Consider the following 19227-nt stretch of genomic DNA (forward strand, 5'->3'; position numbering starts at 1 on the left):
AGGACTTCCTATGATGCTTTGGTGTAATCTGAGGCGTATGCATCTCTCTGTCTTTAAATACCGGTTAACCAAAAATGGCTTCGCGGGCCCGAAAAGTTTCCGTGGCTTTTGAGAAACGGGCCCCTGGGTTTTGACATTTCTTCGAATTTCTAGTTCGAAATCGAGAGATCGCAAGTAGGATTAGTTCCCTCTACAGTTTACTAATAAGAATTTAATACATGGTAAAATTCAAGGTTAAAAATCGTTTTATGATGTTGGTAACGAAACTATATCATCAGAAAACTGAAACATGTTGCCATCGATTTTTGGTTTTATGACATCCTATTTCAGAAGATCTTCTCTGACTGATATTCATTCATTAAGTGTATCCATTGTCTATGGATTACAGAAAACGGAGTGGCTAGTATCTTCAGCTTAATGCGCTCATGGCCATTGGATATCCTGAAGATAACTTACGTTTAATACCAGTTTAAAAAAAATCCTTGATCATTCTTCTCCTCTTCTATTCAAATGCAAACAGATTTGCTTTCAGACCTATCAACCTGTGAGAACTTGAAATCTGGAGATTTTCACAAAGAGACTGAAAAATGGGAGCAGTCTCTGTTGAAACCAGACGATTTACTAAAACACCAAAATATTGCAACAAATCAAAGAAAATCCGCCTACTAAACAGCGACTGAGTGATTTTCCCTCTTAGCCGCATGTGTCAAAAGCATTCCGTACCAAACGCTTTCCCTACACACAATTTAGTTTCGTGCGTAAAGCTATAGACCGCACCGCGATAAGAGCCGCTCAATTTCAATTCCCACTTTCAGCTCCAGCTGGGAGTCGCATTAGCATTTGAAGCACTGTTGTAACCACTAAGCAAAGTAAACTATGACGTTATATACACGGCCTGATAGAAAGAACGTTTCCTAAAATATCCCTTATGTCTATATGGCTTGTTTACTCGATTTTAACTTTTGGTTAATGTTAGTCTGGAACAGGAACGTGTGCATTTAATTCAACGTAAACAATAAGAAAAAGTCATTATCGCGTCGAAGTAAAGCATTACTGAATCGACACTGAATATTGAATTGACTTTTCTTTGTGTTGATATAGCGTTTCATTTAATTAAGGTAGTCTTTTGTTGGAAAGGTTTTGAGAGGGCTAACCACGCATTTACACGTTCTTGCAGGCGGTCGGCCATTGAAATGAGAAGAAAGGCCTTTCTTTGAAGTTTGCCACTATTCTTCCGATCCACTAAAGCTTGCCACAAGAAGCTTTCAAAGAACTGAAACAAAAGCTACTGAAAAACTAAATTGAAGACATTTTCCTCTCAGCACAATACTAACAAAATAATTATTAAGTGGGAAGTCATAAATATTAACATTGTTATCTTTTATTTCCACATGAACATGCTTTCTTTAGATACTTTGATAACTCAAGCTCTCGTTTTTCACCAATTAGCTGCTTCCATTTCGTAATATTTTTTTAATTTTAATCAAATGTTCAATTTTGTTGAAAGCCTCATGCAGGAAACACCCCAGGGAAGGTGTCCGCCAGCTAAGAGACTACACAACCAATCATTAATTATTTGCAAAATCAATAATTCAGTTCGTTCTTTGTTTACAATTTATTAATATATTGTGATTCAGGTTTTTGCATCGACTAAACTGCAAATGAAAATATATGATTGCACGAACGCAAATGAAATATGTCTCTGTTTTGCAGAACGATAAGATAAGGTTGGGCGACAGGAAAATCCGTCATTCCACAAATACCTTTTTTATTGGATACGGTAAACTCGAATTCGAAAGAGTCACTGTCGCCGGAGGAAATTAAGGTTGCTCATTCACTTTTGGTTTCTACTCACTTGCAAGCTGACGGAAAATGAGGACTATAATAGACTGATTTTGGAACCATTGCAAGTTGGGTCTTTCTTCTCAGCAGTAATGAAGTGATTCACTCATCTGGAAAAATGACGACCAAACTAAAGTTTCAGCACACCAGACAATGCTGCAGGTTTTTTCTCCTTCTGTTTGGTTTGGTTCTCTACACGTGTGTTTGTGCTCTCATTTTTAAGTCACTTGAGGAAGAAAACGATCGAATGCATTATGGTTTTTATCAAGGACTGAAGAGTGACTACAAACGAAAGTACAATATGAGCGAGGAGGACTTTGTACAATTCGTCTCCGACGCCAGCGTTTTGTTCAAGCGCGGCTACGTTGGCAGTTACAAGGACTACTGGAATTTTTATCACTCGTTTTGGTTCACAACAACAGTGGTTACAACTATGGGTAAGTTTTGTTTACTTTAGAAATTCGGAAAGAAATTAAATGCTATGTCTAAACTGGAACAGCTGGAGAGCAGTCAAGGTCGTCAAGCACAGACTTGGTCAGGAAATAATAGGGGTCGAATCTGATGATTGAATGTAGGTAGACAGGAGATCATTCTCTTGAGGTAGATTTGTAGTTCAGGCATGGATTGAGGTTCGCGATGGAGGAAGAGAACAAAACATCAACCGGCAAAGTTTTAGTTTTTCTGCTAGTCCGTGCGTCTCCTAGATGGCAGAAAATTAGCGTTAAGGCTTAGTTCTAGTTGCTACATTTTATTATTCAAAGTCTTTTTTCGTAAGAGGTGTTAATCTAGCTAGTTTGGTCGAGAATTAAACCTCAGACTTGTAATAGCTGAATGCTAGATGAACGTTTTTTCAGTCGGAAAAATGAAACAAACAAACAGACTGTTATGGTAAACTGAATGCCCCTTATCAGAATATGATAAGTTTCGCCATATATTTTAAGATAACAGTTCCAAATGACTTCTTTTCACTCATTCTTTGTTTGGGTCGGCTTCCTTTGAAATATGTCGTATTTTCCATCTCCGATCTGTTGCCACGGTAATCTTACAGTTATACAGTTAAACAGAACGCAAAAATGGAAACATTTTGCGAGCTTTATCAAACTGTATGTTATAGCAGGAGAAAAATATACCGTATCGCAAGTGGGCGCAAAAAGAGTTTTAAAGATCTGTAAACTACTTTTGCTAGATCTCATTTAAAAGGAGTGAGCTTTGTAAATCAACCTACGATGTCCCGTGAAATAATATTATGAAAGAACTCTTTAAGTCAAAAGTTAAACATAAAATATTAATTATATGACTAAGAAAATTACTCCATTGTGATTGGCCGAGAGCATGCCAATTCATCTTTAATATTTAATTTGCAGTTTTGCGCTGCAGTACAAATTAAAAAGGCGCGTTCGTAATTTTCTCTGTCATACTACAAATGAACAATCGTATGAAAACTCAAACAATTAAAAATTTATACTACTCGTGATATTTGAAAATCTTCTCAAAATTGTACGAACTTTTAAGCGAATATGATTTGGAGGAATTTTTAAATATCATTGGTATCATAGGTTTGCCTTTACTAATAGGAATAAGGCGACTGGTTGTCCATAACTTCTGAGATGCTGTACAGAAAAAATGCAACAAAAAAATAGCTTCAAAATATGCAAGTTTCACTCTTTGCAGCTCCATATGTTACGACCTCTGGCCTGACCCGATTTTCTGAGCATGTGCAGATTATTCGTTTCGTATTCTCAGCCAGTCAGATTTGTCAGATTTGACGGGAAGTTCGTGAATCGCGGACTTCCGTTGTTGGACCGGCCCAGAGGTTGCGATTCTTGGTGCTGACCAAAAGGAACGCGGCCTCTTGGGACGGGAATGGAAAAACTCGGTAATGTTGACTTAGCTCTGCAGACACGCGTGTAGTGGATAAGTTGTGTGCTGGCTATAAATTTCCCCCGCGAGTTCGACACGCAATAGAGTAACCAATCAGAGATAACCACCTTCCTGGAGAAATCTTTGTAGTGGTACGTCATCAGAATAGATCTCAACTTCGTTCCCAGGGTCCAATCTCTTTGAGGTTGTATGCACGTTTTCCGAAATGTCTCTCTCCCAAAGATGAGTAAGGCGCGCAAAGTGTTTTACTGCTAATTTTTTTTTCCTTCATTCAGGTTTTGGACAAATCGTTCCTCTGACGTTTGGCGGTCGGCTTTTCTGCATATTCTGTGCTCTCCTTGGAATTCCATTAAACCTAGTCGTGCTCAAAACAGTTGGTGAACGAATCACACGATACATATACAACACCATCAAACACATCGAGAAGACGTCCCTCGGACGAAAGCACCCCTCTCATGCGGGGATCAAAGCAGCAGCCGTGTCATTCATGATGATGGCGCTTGTTATTCTAGTGGGAGGAGCTGCAGATATGATATTTGACGGGTGGACATTCTTCGACGGGGTTTATTTTAGTTTCATTGCGTACAGCACCATTGGTTTTGGTGATCTGTTTCCGCGAGTGGAAAAATCCTCGAAACTCGACAAACTCGGTCTGGGTGAGAGCGGCAAGCGTTTGTTCGCCACGTTTATCATGCTGACCTTTATGATCGTGGGTTTGTCCATGACGTCGTCTGTTATCTGCTCCATATTGAACGCCATCGAAGAAATGTCGCAAGTGCCTGCCACTTGGAGAAGTCGGTCATCTATCTTCAGCAAAGACAACTCGGTCAATCTGAAAAGTATCAAGAAAGAAACAAAAGATGGACAACGACAAGAATCTATACAGTAACAGAATGGCTAACAGAATAAGAAGCACTGTGAAAACCGACCCAAGACGTACATCCGGGAATTTCTGTACGTCATCAACTCGGATTAGCGGGTGCTGCGAAAACTGCCATTCTGAACGAGTCTCCTTTTGGCGGGACTTTTATATGCGACTTTTTACGGGCAAATCGAATAGCGGAATACGAGAATGCGACTTCTTTGTTGTGGGGATACCCGGAAGCAAGATTTGATGAGAAAAACACTTAATGCTGGTTTATATACACTAGCGACAGAGTCGGAGTCGTAAGAGCGCGCTTATAACCAAGTAAAACTCGAAAATCTGGGTTATAAGCGGAGTCATAAGCTCGGCGGAATCGGAGTCGGAGAATCAGAACGTTTCCATATCGTCCGATTCCGTTTACGACTCCGTCACTTATGATCCAGTGAAAACTAGACTGTCGGAGTCGGAAGTACAAACCAATCACGATGCCTAGAATCGAGCATTGTGAGTGGTTTGTTCTTTCGCTTCTACTTTCGACTCCGACAATTTAGTTTCACGAGAACGCAAGCGAGAGTCATAAGTAGAATCGGTGTTCTACTTCCAACCCCGTCGGTTTGATTTTCACTAGATCGTATCTCTCTGCGCTTCTGATCACGACTTCGACTTCGACTCCGTCGCTAGCGAAAACCAGCCCTCAAGGACACAGAGGTCGAGAAAAATTCTGTTCCACAAACGTTCGCCTGCTAAACCGTCGCAAGCGAATCCACGGTAAACGTGAATGAGAAGCGAAAAGGAGCGGGATACAAACCAAAGTAAATGTATAATCAATTTTTTCTACGTAAAAACAATTTTATTGTCGAAGTTATCAGGATTAAAGTATCAACATACGATAAGTCGAGACTTAAATAACATTTCTTGAGACGAAAGCGTCTGTAAAGCCATTTTTTTTATTGTGCAACATTTAAGCCCCAGAGAAAAATGGTAACGAGCAGTGATTCCATGTAAGATAGTCATGCAGGATTTAACTAGTTATTTAACTAGTTCCCCTCTTAAAAAGCATTCAAGTCGCAGTTATGACGTAGCGCGATCAGAGATCCGTGTAGTGATTGGTTGTCGCTCGGTTACGAATATTCGCGGGCCACAGCCAACCAATCAGAGGACCTTCAACGATTCTTCAAGAGATGCGTCAGCAGTATGAAATTTCTGGGTCAAATTTGGGAAGCCTCCTGAGCGGGGGATAGCGGGGATAGAAATGGTGCGATTCTGACAGTAGATTATGTTAACTCCGGCTTAAAATTTTTTTCTATATACGCGTATTAAACATGATCGATCATGTCTTCATATGCGTATTATGTTTACCAGCCCTCAAATGAGATTAGTTTCCGTGACGGTGCCCAGAACATTTACAACTTAAGAGAGTGCTATATTTGCAGCGGTGACTAGGTTGCAAGAAAGCTAAAGGCTTAAGAATATATTTACAGTTGTTCCCATACTAAAATACTATTTCAAAGTCTTCTCTTGCAATTTCAAGACTTAAGACCAGGAAGCAAATCTAATTAACGTCCTTCTGCTCGAGAGCGTTTCGGCTTGTTCAAACAGAAAAAGTAAAATACCCCGATTGGGCCTTCGTCAACGCAAACCAAGTCCGCTGAATGGCGGCCAAATTTATAGTAATGGAGCGAGGATATTTCCAGGACCTTGACAAATGACCGTTGAATAAACCCATCTTCTAGACCGTGGACCTTAATGGAATTAATCTATTATCCAATTCCAATCCCCCAGTAAGTGTCGTCATTTGAAGTCTTCCAATTCTCTCCCGAAGTCTTCATTAGGTCGAGTTTCCAGGCATCAATTCTCTCCCGAATAAATAACTGAATGCAGCTCTACACAACTTTCTTCGCTGTTCCAAATACAAGGAATATGACAGCACCGAAAACCAGGACTATAGCGTTTAAGTGGAACACATTTTTCCAGCTGTAAGAGACTTCCAATATATGGCCCGTGATCAGAGTGCCAACAATTCCTGTGTGAAAGGAAAATCAAATAATCGATTTAGTCTCCAGAGGTACTTCAAACACATTTGCGTTAACAAATTTCCAGTTTCGGAAGACGAGCTCTTTCTCGATTGTCCCATTTTCCACCATTCCTGCGCCCATAGCGCCTCTAAAATCAGTCAACAACTTCATGTTAAGGTGGCTCAAAACAGTTTCCAGCACTTTCCAAGACTTAGACTTTGATGGGTCATCGTAACCACCATTTATCGGTTGATGCTACAATCACAGTATCAAAAAACTGCCCAGTCATTGGTGAACACGTTGTTAGAATTTCCGTGACACAATATGTTACCAAAGCAATGGTATGACCGGCTAAAAACATCCTTAATTACAGATTTAGGGACTAATAATTCAAACACGGCAGGTGAAATTATTTTTATATTACCAAATTTTAATAAGCCTGATAAGAAGCCACTTTCGGCAAAGTTTAAAAAAAATTCTGCACATAGGGTTAAGAGCCACCTTGAATTTTCAAAACTTTAAATTGGCTCTGAACCCCATGTAGAGATTTTTGCCAAAACTTTGCCAAAAGTTGCGTCTTATCATGCGTATCAAAATTTGATAATATCTATATAAAAAAAATTACTACCATGATTGTAGCATCAACTGATACAGAGTAGTTGTAATGACCCATCGAAATTCAATTTGAGCCACCTTAAGCCACAAAAACAAACAAACACAAAAGTTTCCTAATCAGTTATCTAATATTACTATCGTTCAACAGTCGTAACAAACAATGAGCCAACCAAACTCGAAGAGAAAACACGCTACCGCAGAAAAGAGTGGGAAAACTCGCTTACTCACGCGTAAGCAAACTCACGGTATAACGGTTGTTCATGATTGGCTGAAAAACTAGCCACTTGCTGTGAGTGGTTGCACATTGTACGCATTATTCCAGTTAAACAATAGCGTGTTTTGCGAGGAACTATCGTCTGATAGTTGCCTCGCGGAAATTTGATGTTCTTAAAACTAGCGAACGAAAATTACTAATTACTAGGGGAGTCAGATTTTCTTTATCCCACGCTCGTACCGGACAACTGAATTTGCGCTTTTCTTGTTGTTATTAAGTGAATTTTGTTAGTAGAACCTACCTGAAAATGCCCCGGCAGAATTCATTATACCTAGAACCAGCAACAGACAGAATGTCAGTGATCAACAATCTAAGGTGAACAACAAAAATTTCAAAGCAAGTTCATAACATCCGCAGCTTACCAAACAGTGTCCCTGCAAACTTGGGTGACATGTCTTGTGGAGTGACGGCCACGCCCGAGTTACCCAGCGCGTTCAGACTCATAGCCATCATCATACAGAAGAGTGCTTGATTGAACGTAGTAGATTTGTTGATAAGTATCATGAACAGTGCTCCACCACACATGGACACAGACTGCAACAAAAAAAAAAATACAGTTTTGTTAGACTTTCTCAAAGTTCTAGGTAGTCTCAAGTTTTGTGTGTCGCAGTCATTTTTTCGCTTTCCGAGCTCGGCTTTCACACCTCGACTTGTGGGCAAGTCAACAGTTCTGTTATCTGTAGACAACAGAGTTGGATATGGTGGTAGTTTTTCTGAAATTAAAACAACTAAGAGAGGAACGAGTATAGAGTGATTCCACCCCCACCTCCACCCATCATTAGGCTGCAAAAAGAGCTTGGTCACAGGATACAAACAATCAAACGCGAGACCCTTTGAAGAAGCTACTTCACGACTGGTTCTTATCATGAATAATGAACTAAATAGGCCATTTCCGAGTTGCCTTTTGCCTCCCCTAAGTATGCTCTGTGTCAAAACTAGTCTTTGTGCGAAACCATTCATATGAAAATGTGTTCCGCCTACAGGTTCATTTTCACGCAAATCAAACTCATTTTCATAAGAAAGGTTTTCCATGAAGAATCATTTTGAAACAGAGGCACAAGGTAACTCCGAAACGGCCTACTGCTCCTTATCTGTTTTACTCCTATCTTTCAATAAGCGTAACTGTTTTCAATCTTTTCCTCTCAACGTCTTCATTCTTTTTTCCCCACTATGGAACAAATTCACACTCCATTAAAATTCCACTCTCGAGTTATGAAACAACTTATTTCTCCACATTCTCTACAACAAAATTATTAAATATGGCCCACTGATTTAACACACATTTCCACCAAATTCTTGAGTTAGCATGCCTCACTAGGCTTTCAAGTCCTCTCCAAGGTCATAGTCTTGTAATCTTGAGAATACAATTGAAAAAATCACTATTCTCACATTTCATGTACACCAGGGAACCAGTCACAGAATATTTTGGGGGATACCACCCCCCCCCCAAAAAAGAATAAAATAAAAATAAAATAAAAATAAAAATAAAAATAAAAAACTCTCAGGGCATGGTAATACTCCTTGTCACCTCGTGCTACAGTTCAGTTCCACTCAAATTTGCTTTACCTGAAAAAACTTCCTGGCAAATGTTACAGAGGACCCTATGGAAATAAACAAACATAGCATTTAATGAATCAAATATGAAACAAATTCTGTAAACTGGTGTCTGCATTTGGACAAAAGACTGTTCTGACCTTGAGCACTTCACTTGTGTCAATGCGTCTACAAATTTTCCTTGACTACAAATCCAAAATTCAGATTTATAAAGTAGATTAAAAGTACTCAAAGAATGCTCAACTTAAGTACAGTGTTTGGAAATAAGCAAAGAGATAATGAGGGTAGACTAGTCCCCAGTCTCCTAACAAGTTTGAAGCCACCTAGAATGTTTGTTAGTCACAGAAGATAACTTTGAAAAAATTATATTTTTTAAGTAGGTTTTTAAGATTATTGGCAGTCATCTCACATACCTATCAAACTCAATAAAGACTTAAAGCTTCATATACACCCACAACTTCAATGGAGCAAGAATCATCACATTGAATAACATGAATAATATTCTGAGGAAAAAACACATCAGCCTCAGCTGGTTTTCATCCATGTCCTTTGGCCTGGTCAAATTGGAATTTTGAGATGTTGGTTTTTGTGGAAGGAAGAAAACCAGAGTACTCAGAGAAAAACCCTCTTAACAAGGCAAGAACCAGAGCTAACTCAACCCTCATATGGCACCAGCTGGAATCGAACCCAGGTCGCATTGGTGGAAAGCAAGTGCTCTTGCCGCTGTACCATCCCTGCTCCCCCTATACATCTGCGTGTGGCAAAACACAACATGTTACAGTAAGAACTGGAGGATTTGCATCCAATCACAAACCTTTTCTAATCATGTGATCAGCCAAGCGTCCTGCAAACAATGCAACTGGAAAGTACAGCAGCCAGGGAAGAACATTAAATACCCATTTCTAAAAGTAAATAAATCACAATATCATAACCAAACTCTGCACATGGCAAAACATAATCCAGTATCTTGTGACAGAGATCACTTAAGTGGACTAGCAAATGCACAATTTATTTTCAAGTCAATTGGCAAAATTTAATGAAGTACAAATGTGTGAAAATGAACCCAGAGGCAGGCTTAAAGATGATGGTCAACTCACTTTGCTTCCAGGATAATGTTCCTCAAAATACATGGGAAGCCAAGCAAACACATTCCAGAATGCACATCCCTGGCAGAAATGCGTAATGACAAGAGCCCTAGAACATACATTAAGACAAGAATGTAATCAAATAAGGAAATGGCAAATTCACACATAACCCCCAGGTGTAAATTCAATAAAACCAAAAACCAATGACAATGAATAGCAAAATCGACTTCATAGATTGACATTGTATATTGATGAAAACATTTGATTGACTGTAATTGATTTCCAAAATTATCAGTACTGAATTTTATCTATGAGAAAGATGTATTTAATGAATGCAATATGACTGTCAAATAAACTAAAACAAACCATTTTATTTCAATAACTGAACAGTTGCAAATGTTTCCTATTGCTCTGCAACATTGAAATTTATGTCAACTAGACATGTGCAACTTAAAAATGTGTTGATTGCTGTCAGTCAAAATGAGTCAATACTGGTATTTACACTAGCAAACAGAAATGCAACACATATTAACTTGTAAAGCCGTACTAGAACAACATTTTGTTACATAAGTTCAGAGGATACATGCAACAATCTATGAAATTCAGTTGATGAAACCAAACATTACCGATAATTCCCAAGTCAAATCACACCCAGCCCAAATGCGCGTCATGTTAAATCACAGCCAGCCCAAATGCATGTCACGTTAAATCACAGCCAGCCCAAATGCATGTGACAAGTAGTAGTTACACACTGTATATAGCACTAAAGTTTACCACATTTTGAGTATTTATCATAAGAGTATTCAGTAATGCTGTTTGGAAATTGTTACCTAAAAAGGTTTTGCTGTAATTTAGCTTAAAATTCAGTAGATTAGTAGTATCGCTCTTGACAGCCTCACATTTTAGTCATTAACACTTACTGCTTAACACTAAGTTACAGTAAAGGCAAAGGCAACTACAAAACCAGTATAAAATGTCACCAACTTCTTGTGCATTCAGTAGAGTCTGTGTATGGTGTCTGCAAATTTTCATTACATGTATACTGTAGAATAGGCAAAGTACATTGAACTGGTATACTGTTATGGTTCTCAAATCTGGGATTAATCTAAAAGCCAGACCTCAAATATATGCCAGCAAAGGACACAATAATTGCCTGGGCAGGGGGGGGGGGGGGGGGGGTTTATTTAAAAGTTAACTGTATGGATGAAGTTGATCCAGCATTTATAATTTTGGCCTGTCATACATGTATATTCAGGGACCAGCATTTCAAGAGAGTTTTATAAACCTGCGAGCCATGCGAGCCATGCGAGTCATGCGAGTCTCATGTGAGTCATGTGAGCCACAGTACAAATGTTAAGAATTTGTATTTGTTACATTTATATTTGCACGAGAACAAGAGCAAGATCAACGGAACAAGATGAATAAGATCACAATATTAAATTCTTGCAGCGACTACACAAACTGTCACCAAAAAGTTTTTTGAATAGGCCAATCAGAAGCCAAGCTAAAAAAACAAAATCAAATAGCTACAAATTTTACTTCCGGTTAAAATGCCTCACAATGCACGGAAAGCTGATAAGGGTACCACAACTGTCATAATGAACAGAATAGATAAATTCAACGAGGGTCAAGTCCAACTTGATGATATACATACCAACCCTCAGACAAACCTATGGTTGACACCACAGCCAAAAAAGTTCATCGACTGATTCGATCACTACTTCAAGAAGGCCACATAAACAAAATGGAAGCTAAATGGCCCTTCCTTTACACCTGACCCTCCGTGAATACCAGTGTTTTACACACTTACAAAGATTCACAAAGCAACACCTGTCAGTAGACCTATTACATCAGGGTGTGACAGCCCTACAGAAAGGATCTCATCTTTTGTTGACCACCTTCTTCAGCCGATAGCAAAAAGACAAGCCTCATATCTTAAAGATACAACAGACTTTCTTAACTTCATCGGCGAGAAGACTAAACTGCCTAAGAACACCATTCTTGTCTCAATGGACGTCACCAGCCTCTACACAAACATACCACAGGAAGAGGGTATTACCACAGTATGCGAGGCATACGAAGAGTTTTATCACGAGAACCCTCCAATTCCTGGCAGGTATTTAAGAGAAATACTCAATCTGATTCTACAAGAAAACTCGCTCCAATTCAGTGGAAAAGATTACCTCCAAACTCATGGAACAGCCATAGGAACGAAAATAGCCGTAGCTTTTGCTAACATATTTATGGCCAAAATAGAAATAGAAATACTCAGACAAAGTAACACGAAACCCATCTTGTGGAAAAGATTCATCGATGACGTCATATCTATGTGGAACACAAGTAGAGACAAAATAGAAGATTTCCTTCTAAAGGCAAACAGTTTTCACCCAACGATTGAATTCGCAACTGAAATCTCAGAAACAGAAACTACGTTCTTGGACACAAAAGTGTACAAAGGGGACAGATTCAATAAGGAAGCTTTTCTTGACGTGCGAACACATTTCAAACCTACAGAGACCTTTCAATACACCAATTTCTATTCATGTCATCCACCAGGTGTCACAAAAGGCTTCATCAAAGGAGAAGCGTTAAGGCTTCTGATAATACTTTTGAGGAAAACATGAGTAATTTCAAAACACGCCTGCAGAATAGAGATTACCCAGCTAGAATTGTAGAGAAACACCTTTCAGAGATTAAATTCTCTGACAGAAAAATGTTGTTAGCACAGAAAAACAAAACCGCTCAAAAGAAAATACTGCGTTTTGTAACACAATAAGCTGCAACACCACCCAGCGTGGCCTAACCTAAAAGACACACTCATGGGGAAATGGCACCTTATAGATAATCAACCACAACTGAGAGAAATCTTTAAGGAGCCCCCCATCATCTCATATCGCAAGGGAAAGTCCCTAAAAGACATCCTAGTTAAAGCTAAGCTATGAAGGCTTTAGGACTTATTCATCTGCGAACAGCAGGAGTTGTGCAGGCTTGTCAATACTTTTATCACTGCGTTTCTCGTAGAAAATGTTTCTTACTTAAGTCTTGAACCTTAATAAATTCTTGTCGCATTGTTTTTATGTTTTGCGGATCCTGCGCAATTTGAATGGACAAACTTTTCTACACATAACAAAACTATGAAACAAAAAAAAAATTTGTCCAACTCAGGGCAGCCATTACTATGACGCAAGACTTGGCACGATGTACAGATGTTTAGAGCATTTTTCATATTTGATGTAACAGCAATAGTTCTGGCAACCGAAGCGAGATTAGGATTTTTTCTGGGAATATTTCAATTTTAGGTACTTTTGCAGATAAATTTAAAATTAATTTCCCAGGGAAAGAGAGAGTATCCTGGGAGCGAGGTTGCACCATTTATACTCGTCCTCAGGGTCATCTCCACTTTCAAGATGGCGGGCGGGCGGTTTATAGCGGTAGTTTAATTTAGTGATAGTCGGGCGCGAGATGTTTCTTGGTGAATAGATTGACGACCTCCCAGACCAATCAAAGAAAAAAAAATATTCGCAAAAATGGTTTGCCTGACTCACATGGCTTGCACCATGGCTCGCATGGCTCGCACGGCTCGCTGGCTCGCAGATTTTGCAGACCCATTTCAAGAAGGAAACACACAGGATAATAACAAAAAACATACCACACAGCTGGATGTCTTGAAAATGCTCCCCACGGAACATTAAGCATGTGTGCTCTCTCAGAACTGCTTGCTTCAACCATTTTAATGTTACCAAGTGCAAACTGTTCTCGCTTTTGAAATTGCTCAGGTAAAACTATATGAAATTTCCAAAGGTAGGCCCATAATAGTGCCACAATGCCATGAAAGATGAAGACGCTATGCCAGCCAAATTGAGAGAGGAATATTGAGCCCACGCTTCCCATGAACAACGTACTATGAAAAGAACAAATGAATTGTAGATTGTTTAGAATAGTAGATAAATAAAGAGATGAATAAAGAAGTAAATACAGTTCAACCCCTATTAAATGGCCACCTCGGGGAAATGGATAGTGACTGCTTAAAAGGGGTTGGCTGCTTAACAGAGGTAAAAACAATAGAAAAGCCATCATCGGGACTTTGTTTACTGGCCGCCTAATAAGGGTGGCTGTTCAATAGGTGGCCACTTAATAGGGGTTGGACTGTAACAGAATATGGAAAAATATAAATACAGTAATTTGTGAAGGGTCAAAGAGCACTTTGAAATAATTATATAAAAGAAAAAAGTATTGAAACAATATTAGTATTTACACTGGTCAGATGATATTAATTTTATTCCTTACCCTACTGGACCACCAGCAAATATTGTACTTGTTAAAAATGTTCTGTCCTTTATAGGAATTCTTCTAGCAATGATGTTTGTTAATGATGGATAGTGCAAACCTGTAATGAAACAAAAATTTATGTAGATATAAAGAGCAACGGTTCAAAAAGGTTTTTTGTTTCTACTATAAGCAAATTAACAGAATGTGAATCAGATATTTGTCAGTGCCATGACAATACTATGGATGGTAGGGCAAAGCACAAAGTACGCTAACATATGGACTGTAATGCCACCAGTAAATCAGTTCCCAATTTCATATCTTCTTAAACATGCTTGTCTTCTAAAACATGCTCAACTTTGCAATGACTTGTTCACAAAAAATTGTCAATCCAGGCACAGATTAGTCTCCTCCGCAGCCGTTATTAGGGTTGTCACACAACGCTTGACGGGAGAGAAGCGTTGCGTGACGACCCTAATAACGGCTGCAGAGGAGACTAGGCACAGATCTACATGTATACTGCTCTCTATCAATTTATGGAAATCAGTCAGAATGACTCAGAAACCCAGGAAAAGGGAATTTAGGAGATTAACGTGTATATTTTTATTTGCTTGACGGAATCTACACGAGATCATGATATGGAAATAAAAAAAAAATGGATATCAGTTTTCATTCACCATGTTTTAGCTATCTGAAAACATGAAATTTCCTCTCCAGTTGGTTTAGGAATTGGTTCATTTATCCTAGATCTGCACCTGCAATCCTTCTAAGATTCCATGTGAAAGATACATCTCATACGTCTTGAGCCACAAACCTTGTGAGAGTCCAGTGCACATCCTAGCAGCAATTATGATCATAGTGGGAGATACAAAGAGTATTGGATACATGGGAAGAAATGGTACAGCCAGAGTTAACAAGGACCAGATCACTCCTGCAAACCCCAAGATGAATTCACCGCCATACTTATCACTTAAATATCCACCAACAACCTGTGCCGGCATGTATCCCCAGAAGAATGCCGACATGATAGCTCCCTGAAATAAACAGCAACAAGTCAAGGTTTAAATTTTTTTCGCTGACTCCAATAGGAAATTTTGTGATATTCTCGCAAACAAAAATACAATGCAATAATTCTAAGAAACCCAAGAAAAAAGAAACATTCAGCAAAACATAGACATTTTTTCTACATTCAGTGGAACCCCACCTTATGACCACCCCATAAATACAACCACCTCATTATTATGGCCACTTTATTTTGGCCCAAAGAAAAGCTCAGTCAGTCATTTTCTTACTTAAAGAAACCCTTTGATATGACCACCCCATTAATGCAACCAATTTTTCATGGCCCGAAGGTGGTCGTATTAACGGAGTTCCACTGTAATTCCCATTTTTAATCAAATGCGTTCCAGCTTAAACTGCCAAACTTGATCAAACTCAGTCAAAGTCTAACTGCTCAAAATTTTGTGTGAGAGTTTGATTATGTACATTTGCCGAACTCAGTCAAACCCAGTCACCTGATTACGCTCAACTGAGTTCAATTAAGTTTGATTAATCAAATTTTCAATTTAGTTCGAGTACAGTAGTTACTCTGGGTCTGTATAAAGGCCCTGATGCAGTGCAAATTGAAGGACAAAGGTGCTAGGAGACAAACTGCATGAAAGACTGCACTGCGTACACCACAAGGTGGAAACGATTGACCAGAACAGTGAATGTGCTGCGATATACACAACTTGGCCAAAACCAGATACTGATAGTTCTACTTTCCTGCAAGATACAGCAATGTACACCTGTGTGTCACAACAAGTTTGTGTGTTGTTTTGAACAATTCATCTTGTTTACCACCAGCACTTTGACAGGTGGCCCCGACTTTGCTCCAGTATCCATCTAAACTCTTGGGTGGGGCACAACACGGCCTAACCCAGGAACACAAAACAGTGACCCCAGATAGCACTAGAATATAGACATATCGATCCAGAGTCTAAGCAACGTACTAACCAGTCACAACTTTAGGTTAACAGGCATAATATTAATCGATAAATATTTCACTTCCTCCTCTCCACATGCAGAAGGTAAACATAAGGGGCTTGTGCGTGTCCAGGTATTACTTTAGGACTGTTACTGACCAAGTTGTATAAACTTTGTGTACGCACATGAAATAAAATTATTCGTAAATTAACAGTGCAAAAGAGAGAGATCTTCAAAACATTCGGTATTGCTCATCACGACTAATCTTATTATAAATACATACACCGAATTGCAGTCGTTTCGCCCGAAAACAGTTCGCCCGGACTACCTCAGAACGTCTTAGTATAAGATTTTAGTTTTTACGGAGTAACTGTGGTTTCGCTCTGACTGTTAGCTCCATGGTCTGAAAGTGAATTAAAGAACGAATCCAACGAGAAATACTTCAGTTTAAAAATGTCATATACTGTGTAATTTTGTTTCACTATGCCTATAATGTTGACTTTTTCACTCGGCTAGCTCAAGGAAACCATCAGTCTGGGCGAATTGGCTATCGACTGCTTGAAGATACTACAAACTTACATCAATCTCCTTGTCCCAATTCATGTCAGAACTCATAGCTGCCAGACACAAGGGCACAGCCGATCTCGTAGCGTACAATAACAGAGTGCCACAAAACATCGCTACTATCCAATGCTTTCTACTTTCCTCTGGCCACTGAAATCCATTGTCTGATTTGCGACGATCACTTTCCATGTCGATTTTCAACCGGATTGGTACCGAAGTAGTCATTTGTTTAATTCTGTTCTTTGGTTTAAATGATTTTCTGATACGAAGATCACTTCAGTCTTAAGGCATATATGGCATTCATGCACGTTACAGTGAGGCAAAGTGATTCTGTCGACGATCTTTCCAGTGACTTCTGGAGTTCTTCTGCCAAATAAACCTATGCGACCCACATCTGCACTAATTGATTAGGAAGGCATCTTTCTATCCAGTTCTCTTTGAAGCGTAACAATATCGCAATCCTTATTGAACAGAGACTTACTTCCGTTATCTAACAATAAAGAGTTCAGTTACCGGTCCCATCAAGTGTATTCGAGTCGCCAATAATCCAAAACTGTTTACCAAAATGAAATCGACTAAACGCCGTGCGCCTTCGCTTTGCCACGTCTGACGAGACCGGGAGATACCATGCGACCAAGCCTGGTGAAGGTTCCACTCTAATCTCCCGTGACTCTAGCTTCCGAAGACAAACTTTCCGGTAAACTTTTCTTTTGTTTTGAGTTTTTTGTCCATTTTTAGCGCGAATCATTGTAATTTGTGTTGCTAGGTCGGGATACTCGAAAGTCAAGTTCGTCCGAGCGAGCCTAGGGAGAAGCCTGTTTCTGTATCGGGAGCCTGTTCACAGAGTAGAAGAACGGAAAAAATGTTGGGAAAACCAACGAAATTTAAGAAGTAAAAAACCGAAAGCCATACCTACGTAAACAAATAAATCAACTTCTTTTTAAGGTGGCTCGATAAGCTGAAAAATGACGACGTTCAAGAAAAATGTAATTTTTTAAAAAAATATAAGATGTTAAGTCCTTGAATACTTGTAAAAAGCATGTTAAAACGATCTTGCTGAATTTGAGTGTGAAATTCAAAGAAAGTACACAGTAGTAAATTTTTTTTACGTAGCAACGGCCATAGCGACGGTTGTTTACAGTCAGAAAGTGACCACAAATATAGATCAGTTTGAACAAATAAGAACGATAGTTTCTAGAAAGGCTGTTAAGACATGCACAACTCAATAATTGTAATTACTTGTGGAAAGCGTTGCCTGAATCACCATCACAGGCTCGTTCACTTACTATATAAAAAGTAATATTTCCTACAACTACGGTAACTTTTTACAAAATACAACAACCATTACACTCCCCCGATATGCAACCTGGAAAAGCCCTCCACTTGCTGGCTTGTTAAATGCTTAATACATCGTGTAAGAAACTTTAAGCGCATGTTTCTCAAGCGCCTACATTTATACCAACTAACTTCGCGCCAAAATGTCTACTTTGGAAAGTATTTAAGAGAAATTCCTGAAACTTGGGATAATCAAAGACCAATGGGACCAATAGTGTCGTGATGCAATCAACAAAAAAATCGTCACAGTTTATCACCTGTCACGTGACACTTGAGTCGCACACTCGCGAAAAGACGGTGTGTGCAACGTGCGGGTGGGGGACTCGCATATAAAAAGGACATGGTTTGTCGTCGTACCGTTAAGGGGTTAAAAACGCGGTTTTAGCACCTCTTGGGGTGTTCAGCCTCAAATGGTCTACAGCAGAGGAGCTTTTGCAGTACCTTTTAGGGTCTTGATCGCCCACAAAACAGGATCCTAGTACCTCTTAGGGGTTCCTTTCAAATTTCCCGCCGAGCACCCTGTTCTTTTTATATGAGAGTCTTTAGCCCGCAAGTCGATTAGCCCCTCGCCGGTTACCCCCCCCCCCCAACCTGAAGTCGATTAGCCCCCCCCCCTCAAGAAATAGTCGACTATGTTTTTGACTTCTGGTCGGGGGCTAATTGACCTCTGGTTGGGGGCTAAACGGTTAAGGGCTAATCGACTTGTTACCGTGGGACTGGAGGAGACGACTGAAGTTCAGCCGCTAACAATTCTTTCAACGCGCGCTCGTACCTTCAAACACACACGACACAACAAAGGGCCGGGGTTTGTTCAATTGTAATTTTCAGCTGATATCGAACAAGATACGAAGATTTCTTCTTTGTCCCACGCTCGTGTCATGTTGATCAGTTCACTTGTCACATTTCATTACCGAACTTAAAATTCACCATCTTTATTCACTTATCAATTGTAAAACTGTTATAAAT

At 39.4% G+C, this 19227-nt stretch overlaps 2 protein-coding genes and 1 pseudogene across 2 annotated transcripts; 2 read left to right on the forward strand and 1 right to left on the reverse strand.

Moving 5' to 3' along the window:
• The first annotated feature begins 1474 nt into the window (after positions 1–1474).
• Positions 1475–5481, forward strand: LOC110047470 (potassium channel subfamily K member 15-like). The gene is made up of 2 exons (XM_020753223.2): positions 1475–2279; positions 3999–5481. The coding sequence occupies exons 1-2, from the start codon at positions 1961–1963 to the stop codon at positions 4610–4612; spliced, it is 933 nt and encodes a 310-aa protein (XP_020608882.2). The 5' UTR covers positions 1475–1960; the 3' UTR covers positions 4613–5481.
• On the reverse strand, positions 5417–17570 carry LOC110047469 (voltage-gated purine nucleotide uniporter SLC17A9-like). Its single transcript, XM_020753222.2, has 10 exons — positions 16942–17570; positions 15212–15431; positions 14419–14518; positions 13781–14032; positions 10144–10240; positions 9861–9948; positions 9059–9093; positions 7855–8026; positions 7734–7763; positions 5417–6611 (listed from the first exon to the last, which is right to left on the reverse strand). Exons 1-10 carry the CDS (start codon positions 17149–17151, stop codon positions 6472–6474), a joined length of 1344 nt encoding a protein of 447 aa, XP_020608881.1. The 5' UTR covers positions 17152–17570; the 3' UTR covers positions 5417–6471.
• Positions 12108–13073, forward strand: LOC149098615 (uncharacterized; annotated as a pseudogene).
• Positions 17571–19227: the final 1657 nt, after the last annotated feature.

The sequence above is a fragment of the Orbicella faveolata genome, unplaced genomic scaffold (genome assembly GCF_042242905.1).
Source record: "Orbicella faveolata isolate gen_17 unplaced genomic scaffold, um_ofav_v1 contig_46, whole genome shotgun sequence".
NCBI classification, from domain to species: domain Eukaryota; kingdom Metazoa; phylum Cnidaria; class Anthozoa; order Scleractinia; family Merulinidae; genus Orbicella; species Orbicella faveolata.